The sequence below is a fragment of the Alosa alosa genome, chromosome 5, assembly GCF_017589495.1.
Source record: "Alosa alosa isolate M-15738 ecotype Scorff River chromosome 5, AALO_Geno_1.1, whole genome shotgun sequence".
NCBI lineage: Eukaryota > Metazoa > Chordata > Actinopteri > Clupeiformes > Clupeidae > Alosa > Alosa alosa.
The window spans coordinates 16339824-16352193 of record NC_063193.1 but is presented as its reverse complement, the minus strand read 5'-3'; the positions used below and the strand labels follow the sequence as shown (position 1 = coordinate 16352193).

Genomic DNA, 12370 nt, shown 5'->3' with positions numbered 1-12370 from the left:
CAGTTAAAATAAAAATGTATTTTCCTGAGGTTGTTCTTTTGTCATAGTCCTTGCATGTCATGGTCTCAGAGTCTGCCTGTTGCACAATACTTGCAGTAACACATGCAATCCTGATTGCATGGTTTGATCACTTAAATTATCATAAGGCATGCAATAGTAGATCACTAATCTATGTCTGTGATGGAAAAGAATAAACGTTAATGTTTGTTATTTATGGCTAAGGTATACAGTAGTTTTCTTATGTACTGTTAATTTTTTCCTCGTGTGGTTCATATTTGCCCATGGTCTCTGTATTTTACTTCACAATGACTTGTATTTATTCACTAATGGCCTGTGAGATTTTATTTTGTAACACACATGTTTATCATTCCTTTTGCCATCCTCTGATAGTAGTTTAAGTAGTCTACATATCTCCTCAGATGTATCGTTTAGAGCTAATGTGCTTTTATGTTGTAACCCTCTGCTTGATTTTTGTAGAGGCACCAAAGGAAAGGATATCAGCACCATTAAATCACTGAGGGTGTTGCGAGTGTTACGGCCCCTCAAGACCATCAAGCGCCTGCCGAAGCTCAAGGTAAAGTCTCCTCATCATACATTAAATGAAATCAGCTAATTGCTACACTTAACATGTAAATCACATGTGCTCTAACAGAAACTAGAGGTGGGAGTCGGGTTATTTTCTCTTGTGATTTAAGTCTTTGGAAACCAAGGGGAAACAACATTCTGACTCTCAAATAAGAGGGATGAGACAAGTCAATTTATTCCATTGTGACCATGGCTTCCTGTACTTTAATCTTCCCAAAGAAAGCATTCATTCAGCAGTATTGGTTTAATCAACCACAAAAATATTAACCACAAGTGAATGTTTAAGTCAATAACTTTAAGACTGTGTGTGTGTGTGTATTTGTGTGCATTGCGTGTCTCTTGTGTGTGTTGCCTCAGGCCGTGTTCGACTGTGTGGTGAACTCCCTCAAGAACGTGCTCAACATTCTCATAGTCTACATTCTCTTCATGTTCATCTTCGCCGTCATCGCCGTGCAACTCTTCAAGGGAAAGTTCTTCTTCTGCACGGACGAGTCTAAAGGCCTGGAGAAGGACTGCAGGTAACATGGAGCAGAAGACTATTGTGGCCACATGCTGGCCAATATCACAACATGAGCACCCCCTGTAGGGGCTCTATGGTAGTGCCTTTCAAGTTGAAAGGGAACCCAGATGATTTCTGAAACGGCGGGAAAGTGGTCTGTATCCCTTAGCAAGTTTTACAGAACAGATTGGGTTACATATAATGTTTTAGACGTAAGCATAGTCAGTGTTGGAAAGTATTAATACATCCTCCATGTAAAGCAGGTTGTAGGTTGTTGTTGACGCAATGGGTCTTACAACTTCTCATAACCTCACATCCACTGCTAATAATGTATAATACAATGCTGATGTAATCCAATGTATTCAAAATGAGTACATTTTGAAAATATACATTTTAGGGCATGTATTTAGTAATCTGTAGTGGAATACATTTTAAAAGTAACCTTCCCAACACTGAGCATCGTTTTTTAGCTTGATGTCCTCTTAATTCCCTTTTCCTGCTGAGCAGGGGCCAGTTTTTGGACTATGATAAGGACGAGGTGTCTGCCCAGCCTAGGGAGTGGAGGAAGTACGAGTTTCACTATGACAACGTCCTCTGGGCTTTCCTCACACTCTTCACAGTCTCCACTGGAGAGGGCTGGCCCACGTGAGTCACGCCTTTATTTTGCTCTCAGAGGACTGGATATCATTGCTTTGCTTACTTCTAAAAATAAAACTGGTCATTCATTCTTTTGGTAATCTGCAGTCCCCATCACATTTCAGTGGTTATGTTTTGTTGAATTTGGTACAGTAGGATTTAATACTTCAGTTGTAAATTCCACATTTTGTCAGTAATCTTTTTAAGGTGCGCCTATACTGTATGTTCTATGCTGCCTATGCTATACATATCACACATCTTTTATGAAGGGCATGTCAAGTGGCATGTGGGTTCCTTATTGTTGGTTTACAGATATGAAACAGTAGTGTCTATAAAGTTAGCATCTTAAGCTTAGTATGTTATTTTATACTCAAAAGTGACCTCTCAAAAGCCCTCTTATGTCTCTGCGATCACAGTTCAAAGTGTTGGGATGTTTTGATGTTCTGGTCTTTGAAGTGCCGGTACACACACTGACCATGCATAGTAGAGACACCCTGCTCCAGACAGTACCATGATAAAAGGAAGTCCTAAGATAGCCTACTGTTTTATATAGCCATAAGCCAAATACCTTGTTCAAAATCGTACAAGAAATTGATGAAAGAATGGAATTTATGAGTAAAAGGAGATGTTCATTTATTATCTTATAAAGTACGGGAAAATATGAACTTTTATCTTTAAGCTTAAGCTGTTCATTAAGCTCTTATCAAATCCTTTTGGAAGTACAACAAAAACATTGTTCTTAAGCAAAGGTTTTAAATGGAGCCGTTTGCTCAATTTCAAAGAAAATACACATCCATGTTATTTGATACTTACCCCATCAAGGCAGCCATTGGTTGTGCACAAAGCAAGGCTGTAGTATTCATGTCTGGTGTTGGACTCGAGTTTGTATTTGAGATGTTTTTTATGGTCTTGGACTTGTCTTGGACTCGCTGGCATTTGGATTTGGGCTTTTTTTTTACTAGGCATTTGGTCTCGCCAAATTTTCTAGTTGGCCTTGACCGAGTCCAGCGGGCTTAAAAATATATGTATTTTTTTTCTAAATCATGAATTTAAAACAAAGCATTGATTAAGTGACCATGCTGAAATGTTAATTTGTTTAAAATCCATCTATAATGGCTGGGCTTTGACATTGGCCACCTCTTAATGAATGCCTTCCAAAACTCATCTTTTATTAAGTGAAAATGCTATACAGTATGGCCTAATGGTGTAAAAAGAAGTAGAGACAGTACAAAGTGTTTCTAACATCACAGAAAAATATTGCATAGGTAAGTAAGTGGTGTAAAGAGTTGTGTTTCTCTCGGTCTCGACTCTGTCTCTCTCATTTTGGACTCGAACTTCTTTTGACTCGGTCTTGACTAGTCTTGGATTCAACAAAGGTGCTGTTGACTACTGGTGCTCTGTCTTCTTATTAAGCCCGCTCCTATTTTTAGCCTTTATTTGACTGGATAGAGATAAATATGACAGGAAATGAGTGAGGGAGAGAGATGGGGAGCATACTGTAGATATTAGAAGGCTAGATACAGCATTGGGCTCCGGAACATGCGTAAATAGAGCCGCCATATTGGTGGGGGCAACAGTCACTGGAGGCTCACTGGATGACTCACAGTATGGCTCAAAGGTGTCTCTGATTGCCAGCAAGTGTTGCCCATAGACAGTAAGGTGTTTGCCCCCAGCAATATGGCGGCCGCGTTCACGTATGGCACCTAATAGAACTCAACGGACAATGCGGCATCTAGCTTTCTAATATCTATGATGGGGAGTGGGTTCAGGAAATTATCTGAGGCCACACTCTAACCTCTGTCCCTGCAGGCACCAAGCCTCATGTAGGGACGCTAATGCTACTGCTGTGCTATGGCTCTCTATGGTGTGTGTTCTCACTTTTTTTTTTCACCTTACCTGTTTGCATTACTGAGTAGTGCATCACAAATGCTGCACATTTGGAGAACTGAACTCTTAACCCTGTTTCCCTTCCAGCTCAGCACTGTAGTAGTATCAAAAGAAGAAAAGGTCAGAAGATTGTTGGGGAACAGTATTAATAATATAAAGTATATTTACAAATATATCATCATAAACAGTGATTGTTTTGTCTGGGAAGTCTTTCAGGTAAATTCTTGACCTTGAAATGTTCTTTTACTTTTTATAGCCTGCCCCAGCTTTTGCAGGTGCACTCAAGATACATGCTATGATGGCATTGGGGAGGAAAACAGGATGGAGTTGATATTTTTAAGAAATGAGAAACTGTTGTAGTGCAGGATTTACCTGGATATTTTTAGGTTTGGGGGGTGGGTGGGACTGGATCTTACCCATGGACTGGATCTTGATTGGGAGCAGTGGGAGGGGTATCCCCTCTGGGAATGGACTGTATAAGCATGGGTAATTGGCTTTGATTTATATCTTATTTAACCCAAGTGTGCAAGCTTGTCGGCTCAGCACACCAGAGACCAATGCCAATGCAATTCTTCGCCCCTGTCCATAACTCCTTCACTTTTTAAGATGCCCCCTCCACACACACACACACACACACACACACACACACACACACACACACACACACACACACACACAGACACACACATCTCGATACCTCGAAAGAATAATTGAATTAAGTATGTTATTAAATAATTCATTCATGCATGATATGTTAAAATGATGGACGGTTTGATCTTAAACTATAAGTCAATTAAACTCTCCCTTTATAACCTGGAGGGCTGAGTTTAATGTGGTTAACACTCTGTCCTCATACTGACAATGGAAACAATGGAAATTGAGTTTTTATCATCAATGCTGTATCATACCCATAAAAAGGGTAGATATCCACTTTTGTCTTTGCGCTACACATAATATTGTGTAACTTCTCTATTATTTTAAATTATGTGATGTATTAATATCTGCCGGACAGTGTTATAAACGGCGTGATTGAGTCTGAATTTACTTAATTTTAGATTATATAGGTGTATTTTAAAGCGAAATACAGTGAATGCAACGGAAGACAAGTTCCGATAAGACAGTCAGTTGTGAAAAACATTTAATCCCACAGGGTCTTGAAGCACTCGGTGGACGCCACATTTGAGGACCAGGGCCCTAGTCCAGGCTACCGGATTGAGATGTCCATCTTTTACGTGGTCTATTTTGTTGTCTTCCCCTTTTTCTTCGTCAACATCTTTGTGGCCTTGATCATCATCACCTTCCAGGAACAGGGTGACAAAGCTATGTCAGAGTGCAGTTTGGAGAAAAATGAGGTAAACACACATATGCTGCAAAAAAAGATAAAATCCCTGTGCACTCCATTTGCCGTTTTCGGATCCTAAGTGCTGGTGATGTGCAGGAATATTAGACTTTAAGAAAGAGACTATCACCGCACACTGGTCTAATATTAGGACTTGTTTACATGTATTAGAAGGGAATGACTTGATTTACTCAACGAACCTGAGGAAGCTCAGAACGCTGAAACGCGTCATAAACAAGTCCTAATATTAGAACAGTGTAAGGTGAATAGTCTCTATTTTTTAAAAACATATATGCTGCACTCAAGCATACAGTAAATAAGTAAGTATAAGTATATGTACTCTTTTGATCGCGTGAGGGAAATTTGGTCTCTGCATTTATCCCAATCCTTGAATTAGTGAAACATACTCAGCACACAGTGAACACAAAGTGAGGTGAAGCACACACTAATCCCGGCGCAGTGAGCTGCCTGCAACATCAGCGGCACTCGGGGAGGGTTAGGTGCCTTGCTCAAGGGCACTGCAGCCGTGCCTACTGGTCGGCGTTCGATCCGGCAACCCCCTGGTTCTGGTCCAAAGCGCTAACCAGTAGGCTACAGCTACCCTCAAATAACTTGTCATCCTCATATGATGAATGCAACAATGTATGAAATGGATGGTGACTCAGTGTGTTACACAGGCTGTGATCAATTATCAACGATTAGTATCAATTAACCTGTTAATAACACTTTTACATACTTTTACAGCTATGTAATATTAGCTATGTTACATAATGCATATAAATCATTGTCAAACAAGAGTCATGATATTGGTATAAAATCTTGATGTTGGGCAAAAATGTATTAATTGAACTTTGAAAATGAATGTGTTGTCACTATCTGGACACATAGATGTGTTAAAAAACAATGCAAGTTGTGTTATTTTCAACACATATTGTGTAACAAATAAAAAAGGAAACTACACAAACTGTGTTGCCCCTATCTGGACACAGAGATGTGTTAAAAACAACGCAAGTTGTGTTGTTTTCAACACATTCGTTTTGGCAAAGTGCAGGTAAACTAGGTGTGTGCCAGCAGTTGTTTGTATAGGATGTAAGCCATGGGTTGCTCCGAAATGACCTCACATAAGTCTCAGATTGGTTAACAGCTTATAATCAATTAACCACATAGTAACAATGATGGTTGGAGTGTTCACATTAACACACGTTAGCACACATACATCCTTATGTACACAAGTATGTATGGGCTGCTTGTGGTGCTCAGTTATGCACCAGTTGTTGGCAGTGGAGCCTGCCATGAAAACAGATGCGGTGTCCAGGTGAGGGATGCTGACAGGTAGACGATTAATTCCAGTGTCCTGACCGTACCCGTCACACACACGCACACACACCACTCCCTCCTGATAGAAACGGAGCCAGTGAAATGTTCGCTCCTTGTATCCACGGGGACCCCATTAGGCAATCATTGTAGGCCTGTTGAACCAGTGAAAAATAAATCTTCCCTGTCCATATGCTCACCAAACACGACTCTCTAACTGTTGCAGGAGAGGTGAAACCACTGGGAGGGAGGGAGATATATTTGTCATAAAAGACTCAGATATTCTAAAGCAAAATGCAATCATTAGAATCAATCCATCTTTTGTTTATTCATTTATTTTCTTCTATTTCTGGTGGTTGAGGAACGTTATAACAAACAAATAAGAAAGTGTCAGCCCTTGCCCTTACTTGTCTCCTTTACAATGGCAGGAGTATGTGAAAAGTGAAAAGCAGCATATCTATTCATGGAAATCCAGACAGAACAGTTTTCATTTGTGTTTGTTTATGATCTTTTTTAGAGGGCTTGTATTGACTTTGCCATCAACGCAAAACCGCTGACACGCTACATGCCCCAGAACCAGCATTCCTTTCAGTATAACATGTGGAAGTTTGTGGTTTCTCCGCCCTTCGAGTACTCAATCATGATCATGATCGCTCTCAACACTGTGGTTCTCATGATGAAGGTCAGTTTGCCAATGTTCACTTTTATCTGTTTTGTTCTGCATAGCTTTTAGGGCCTCTATAAACATACATTTTAGACATAATTGTATACGTTTTGAACCATAGATGTTCACAGTGTGTGTGTGTGCGCTGTTGAGTGTGTTTTTGACTGTAGACCTTTTCCACCATTCCACTGAGTTCCAATGAGACAAAATATTTGCAGGCATGGATTGCAGTGGGCTTAAAATCTTGACAGTGAAATATTTATCAGTTTACTGCATTATTTTCTCCAGTGCTTCAGAAGTACAAAGCACTAAGTAATTCTAAGAAAGTATACCTTGCATATTTGAAGTATTTGTATCATTTGGTTTAGCAAATACATCATGCAATCAAACTCGGTAACCTGTGACTTCAACAGTTTCATGGAGCGCCAGACTTTTACGAGGCCATGCTCAAGTACTTGAACATCGTCTTTACTGCCCTCTTCTCACTGGAATGTGTCCTCAAGATCATTGCCTTTGGTCCTTTGGTGAGTCTATCATTTGCCACAGCTGAAACAGTGTCATTTGAACTTGTAAACAATGATATGCATTACAAAGAAAAACATGTTGTTCTATACTATTATTCTTGTCTGGATGATTTTTTTATTTTTACTCCACCATGTTGCAGAATTACCTGAAGGATCCCTGGAATGTCTTTGACTTTGTGACCGTACTGGGGAGCATCACGGACATCCTGGTCACCGAGATCAATGTAAGTGAATGGACCTGAGCATCCGTTGGCCCCAGTCTTAATAACGAGATAGGTTTCCGTCAGCCATATATGAGGGACAGAGCCTGAGGAAAAGCAGGCAGGTGTGCAGGCAGGAAGGAAGGCGGGCGGGCAGGAGGGAGGTCAGGCAGGTAGTCGTCAGCCAAAGGCAGGTGAGCAGGCCAGGCTCACAGACGGGATAAATGGCTCTCACTTTGGAAATGAGTTGGGCCCTCTCCAGCGCACACAGAGGGAGGGGTGATCACGGCCAACACAGTTTAAACTGCAGCCAGACCAGATGTAGTGGCTGGGGTAAAGAAGCATCATCTGATGAAGATTGATTAAAACTCAAAGTCTGAAAGTCAAAGTTTTATTTTTAAAGGGGCCACATTTCTGTGGTTGTACAGTGGTTGTACTACATTTAGTATAGATAAAGGACATTATATGATCAGTCTTGTGATGTGATCTATCTACTGTATCTATCTACAGTATCTATCTATCTATCTATCTATCTATCTATCTATCTATCTATATATGTATCTATCTATCCATTTTCTCGTTGTATTATGGGATTGTCCAGGTATACTGTATGTATTGGTATTCATTCCTGTTTTTGACTGTGCAGGGATTTTCTTGATGTATTGTTAGTGCTGTTTCTATGACTGTGCAGGGGTGTTCTTGATGTATTGTTAGTGCTTGTGGCTTCCTTTACATGTGAGACTTTCTCTTGTTCCTCCTGTTTTTGACATGTGTTTGTGTATTTGGTTGTGTGTGTTTGTGTTTTCCCTCTCCGTCTCCTCTTATGTGTGGCTTCACTGTCCAATGTCCGCACTCACTTTTGGCTGGTGCTTGCCATGACTAAACTACGGCCCTTGTAGACCACGGTAAGCTCTTTCCTCCTTGTGCCTTGACTCTTTGTCCTCTGTACCGCTGGTGGATGGTTGATGGGGAATAAGACAGCTTTGTATGCAATGGTCCTGCAATTCGAGGTGACTGACGGTGACATAATGCATTTAAATCTTCTCAAAACATCCTTTTTCATCGTACACAAAAGAAAACTCAAACAAGGCTAAATGAAGCTCTATAAGAGGATAGATTGTAGCACAAAATAAACCGGGCTACAAAGCAGGGGGTAAGGAATGCGATCTGTTTATTCAGCACTCCAGCATTCAGGGAAATAAACAAAAGCTTGTCTAATTCTCCTGTTAAATCTGGCCAGTTCACAGGCCAGCTGTTCGGGCTTGTGCGTTACGATGAATGGTGAACAATGTACTCGGTCACTATGCTAGATTTCTTTGTCTTTGTACATCTTGTCATCTGGCATGTTTGTGTGTGTCCACAGGACCGTCTGTTGAACCTGAGCTTCCTGAGGCTCTTCCGGGCGGCGCGTCTCATTAAGTTACTCCGGCAGGGTTACACCATCCGCATCCTCCTCTGGACCTTTGTGCAGTCCTTTAAGGTACTGGCAGGTGGCCAATGGCCTGCTCCATAATTGATGAATATTGACTGTGTATAAGTAATTAGACATGGTAGAGCACTGTGCCTGTGTGATAAAGCGCAGCATGAAGAAAGCTATGTACCTGAAGCTAAACCTGCCCCTCTTCTCATTGACTACAGGCGCTGCCTTATGTTTGCCTTCTGATCGCCATGCTGTTCTTCATCTATGCCATCATTGGAATGCAGGTTTGTGCTAGCTAGGCTAACTACTGCTGCTGTGATATAAGAAACACACATTACTTGTGTGCTCGACACTGAATTGGAAGTAACATTAAAATTCGGAGAAGTTGGATGCAGTGAATGCTTCAGTTGACTGCTTTCAGAGTCTGCCCTAAAGTGTGCAGAGTGCTTGGCAGCAGGGATTGCCATGCCAATCCAAGAGGTGCCATTGTTGTTGCCTGTAGCTGTAAATGCAGTTGTATTTTATTTTTTATTGAAAAGCTCTCTGCCTACCACATTACAAAGCCTTCCATTAAAGTGCATGCAGATAAACTGCCTAGGTGCTCCCGTGTTTGGTTTGACTTTTCTTTGAAGCATTTCTTCAAAACAAATACATTTTTTATACACATGATCCATTTTAAACATAATATATGGTGCATATTATGGAGTTAGCGGGTATTAAAGGTGTCAGGTGTAGGATATATTGAAGGAATACACCTAATGATTTTTTTTTTTCCAAAGTTCCTTTAGAAGCAGTGTTTATAGGTTGGACGCTGTTTTATAGACCACACTGTATTCGATGTAGCCTACGACTCCATACTCTCCAATTTTATTAATTGCAATTATGCTTTCATTTGTTCCATATTAGTTGTGCTTATTCTCAAATTGCAGGTTTTTGGGAACATTGAGCTCAATGAGGACACTGCTATCAATCACCATAACAACTTTCGTACCTTCCTGCAGGCTCTGATGCTCCTCTTCAGGTAAGGTCACTCTGAAATTCACTTACAATAAATCTTAATCAAATTTTGTTTATTCCTTTGTGTGCCAAGGTACTTTCTGCACTGTCATTGTCACAAAGCTCTTAGTCACATCCTGGGTCTGAGCCCTCTTAAAAGTAACACTATGCAAACATTTGTGACTTTCTTCTAGGTGTGCTTTAACAAGGCAACTTGTTTTGGTATCACCTTGTGAAGGACAGATAAATACATGTTGCCATCCAGACTCTGTATTATGCAGTTCTGTGTTCCGGGTAGGAACACATTGCAACAATGACAGAAAACCTTTCACAGCATGACACTGCTGACTTTATCTCCAGTAAGGCATGCTAACATTGCGTAATGTATTTTTCCATGCTAGCAGCAGTAATAGCATTTAGCAAAAATAGTTTATTTTTAGCTTCTATATCTGTTTCTTTTTATCTCTTGCTGCCTAAACTTGAACTCAGAAACATCAGTGCTTGTGGATGGTACCCCAAAGGAGTAAGAAGTCCTTCACACACCCAGGGCAGATCATTTTTCCATTTCTATCTCTCTCTCAGGCATCCCTCATCTGGTCAGCAGTGTGTTGCTAATCGAGAGATAATGGTGGGGAAGTGCGAGGGCCCGAGAGTTTTCTGATTGCCTCCCTTCTGTTCCTACAGTGCAGTCTTGGCAAGGTTCTCAGTAAAGGGGCGTGGGTGTTCGGTCAGGGGGTGGAGGGCTGTTCATTTGCTCAGCTGCAGGGCTCCATACTGCCATAAGTGTTCCATCCTGCCTTGCCCACGGGCTGAGGTCTTGGGTGGTGGGCCGTTAATTGGCGCTGCTGCAAGACTCTCTGCTTCAGTAACTGTGCCATCATGCACTTAGAGAACATCCACTGTTTCTCTTTTTCTCTCTTTCTTGCTCTCCTTTTCTCTCTCTCGCACACATGCGCGCGTGACACACACACACACACACACACACACACACACACACACACACACACACACAGAAATTCAAACACACGTACTCTGAGGAGTCATGTTCGAACTACAGTATGTGTGCGCTCAGTCCTTTCAACCCGTCACTGTGCCGTCTTTGTTCTGACAAGCTTACACACTCCTGTTTATGTCTCCGCTGTGCCAGGCAAGCCCAGGATGGAGACACTGAGCAGCGCTAGCTTTAGCTTTCAAAGTGCCACCTGGAGGACGACACTCCAGCTCTGAAGGAGTGGATTTAATTTCCATATTTTTATTTTCAGTTGCAAAAAAATAGAGTGTGTGTGTGTGTGTGTGTGTGTCTGTGTGTGTGTGTCTGTGTGTGTGTGTGTGTTTGGGTAAACAGTGAGTTATCAGTGCTCTAATTGCTCCCCCATTCCTTGTCTTCTCTCTCTCTCTTTCTCTCTCTCTTTCTTTTATTGTCTCTCTGTACTGCCCTCAGGAGTGCCACAGGAGAAGCCTGGCATGAAATCATGCTGTCCTGTTTGAGTCACCGCACCTGTGATGTGAGGTCAGGTGTGTCCGGCAAGGAGTGCGGCAGCGACTTCGCCTACTTCTACTTCGTGTCCTTCATCTTCCTCTGTTCTTTCTTGGTCAGTGCTCCGAATGCCTTATGTGTTAGTGCCGGGATTCAGTCAGGATCTTTGGGATATCTGTGTATGAGGGATGCACTTCGAATGTGGTTCAACATCTTTAAAGTACACAGTCTATGGTTATGTTTTTTCAACCCCCTTCTGGCAATGTTTCACATAAAAAGTTTTGCTACATAACTAGACACAAGTGATTTAATGTAATATACGATATACAGTATATTGTTATTTGAATATACTTCAATGATGATCTGTTGCAGATGCTGAATTTATTTGTAGCAGTTATCATGGATAACTTTGAGTACCTCACCAGAGACTCCTCCATCCTGGGGCCCCATCACCTTGATGAGTTCATTCGGGTTTGGGCTGAGTACGACCCGGCTGCCTGGTATGTTTCGGGCACCACAGCACAGAGAAAGATGGATTGTACTCCTTACCTTATGCAGTTTGACAAATATACCACTTTTAGTCTGGCCACTGTCATCGAGAGGAGAATTCACCTTGGTTGGAATGGGAGCTAGAGTCCCCCCTTCTAGACCCCCCCGCCCCCTTGAGTCCCCCTGCAAGTAGCCTACAGGTCTTACTCAGTGATTTACTCTGTTCTCCCTGCAGCAAGAGAGAAACAAAGCTGATGTTGTGAGGGGTGTGTTGTAGCATAGTGAGCCCCTTGAGGTACAGACACATAGACTACAGTTCTCTTGCTAAAAGCTAACATGG

The 12370-nt window shown here is 41.6% G+C and overlaps 1 protein-coding gene across 1 annotated transcript in view; it reads left to right on the top strand.

Annotated features, from left to right (window-relative positions):
• Positions 1–12370, top strand: part of cacna1ba (calcium channel, voltage-dependent, N type, alpha 1B subunit, a) — a 99352-nt gene that overhangs the window by 71105 nt on the left and 15877 nt on the right. The window contains exons 30-42 of the mRNA XM_048242785.1: positions 478–574; positions 943–1103; positions 1592–1729; positions 4758–4959; positions 6778–6942; positions 7338–7448; positions 7589–7672; positions 8548–8553; positions 9012–9128; positions 9287–9352; positions 9998–10089; positions 11506–11656; positions 11914–12041. Coding sequence (XP_048098742.1) covers positions 478–574; positions 943–1103; positions 1592–1729; positions 4758–4959; positions 6778–6942; positions 7338–7448; positions 7589–7672; positions 8548–8553; positions 9012–9128; positions 9287–9352; positions 9998–10089; positions 11506–11656; positions 11914–12041 — 1518 coding nt within the window. The remainder of the gene's footprint in view (positions 1–477; positions 575–942; positions 1104–1591; positions 1730–4757; positions 4960–6777; positions 6943–7337; positions 7449–7588; positions 7673–8547; positions 8554–9011; positions 9129–9286; positions 9353–9997; positions 10090–11505; positions 11657–11913; positions 12042–12370) is intronic.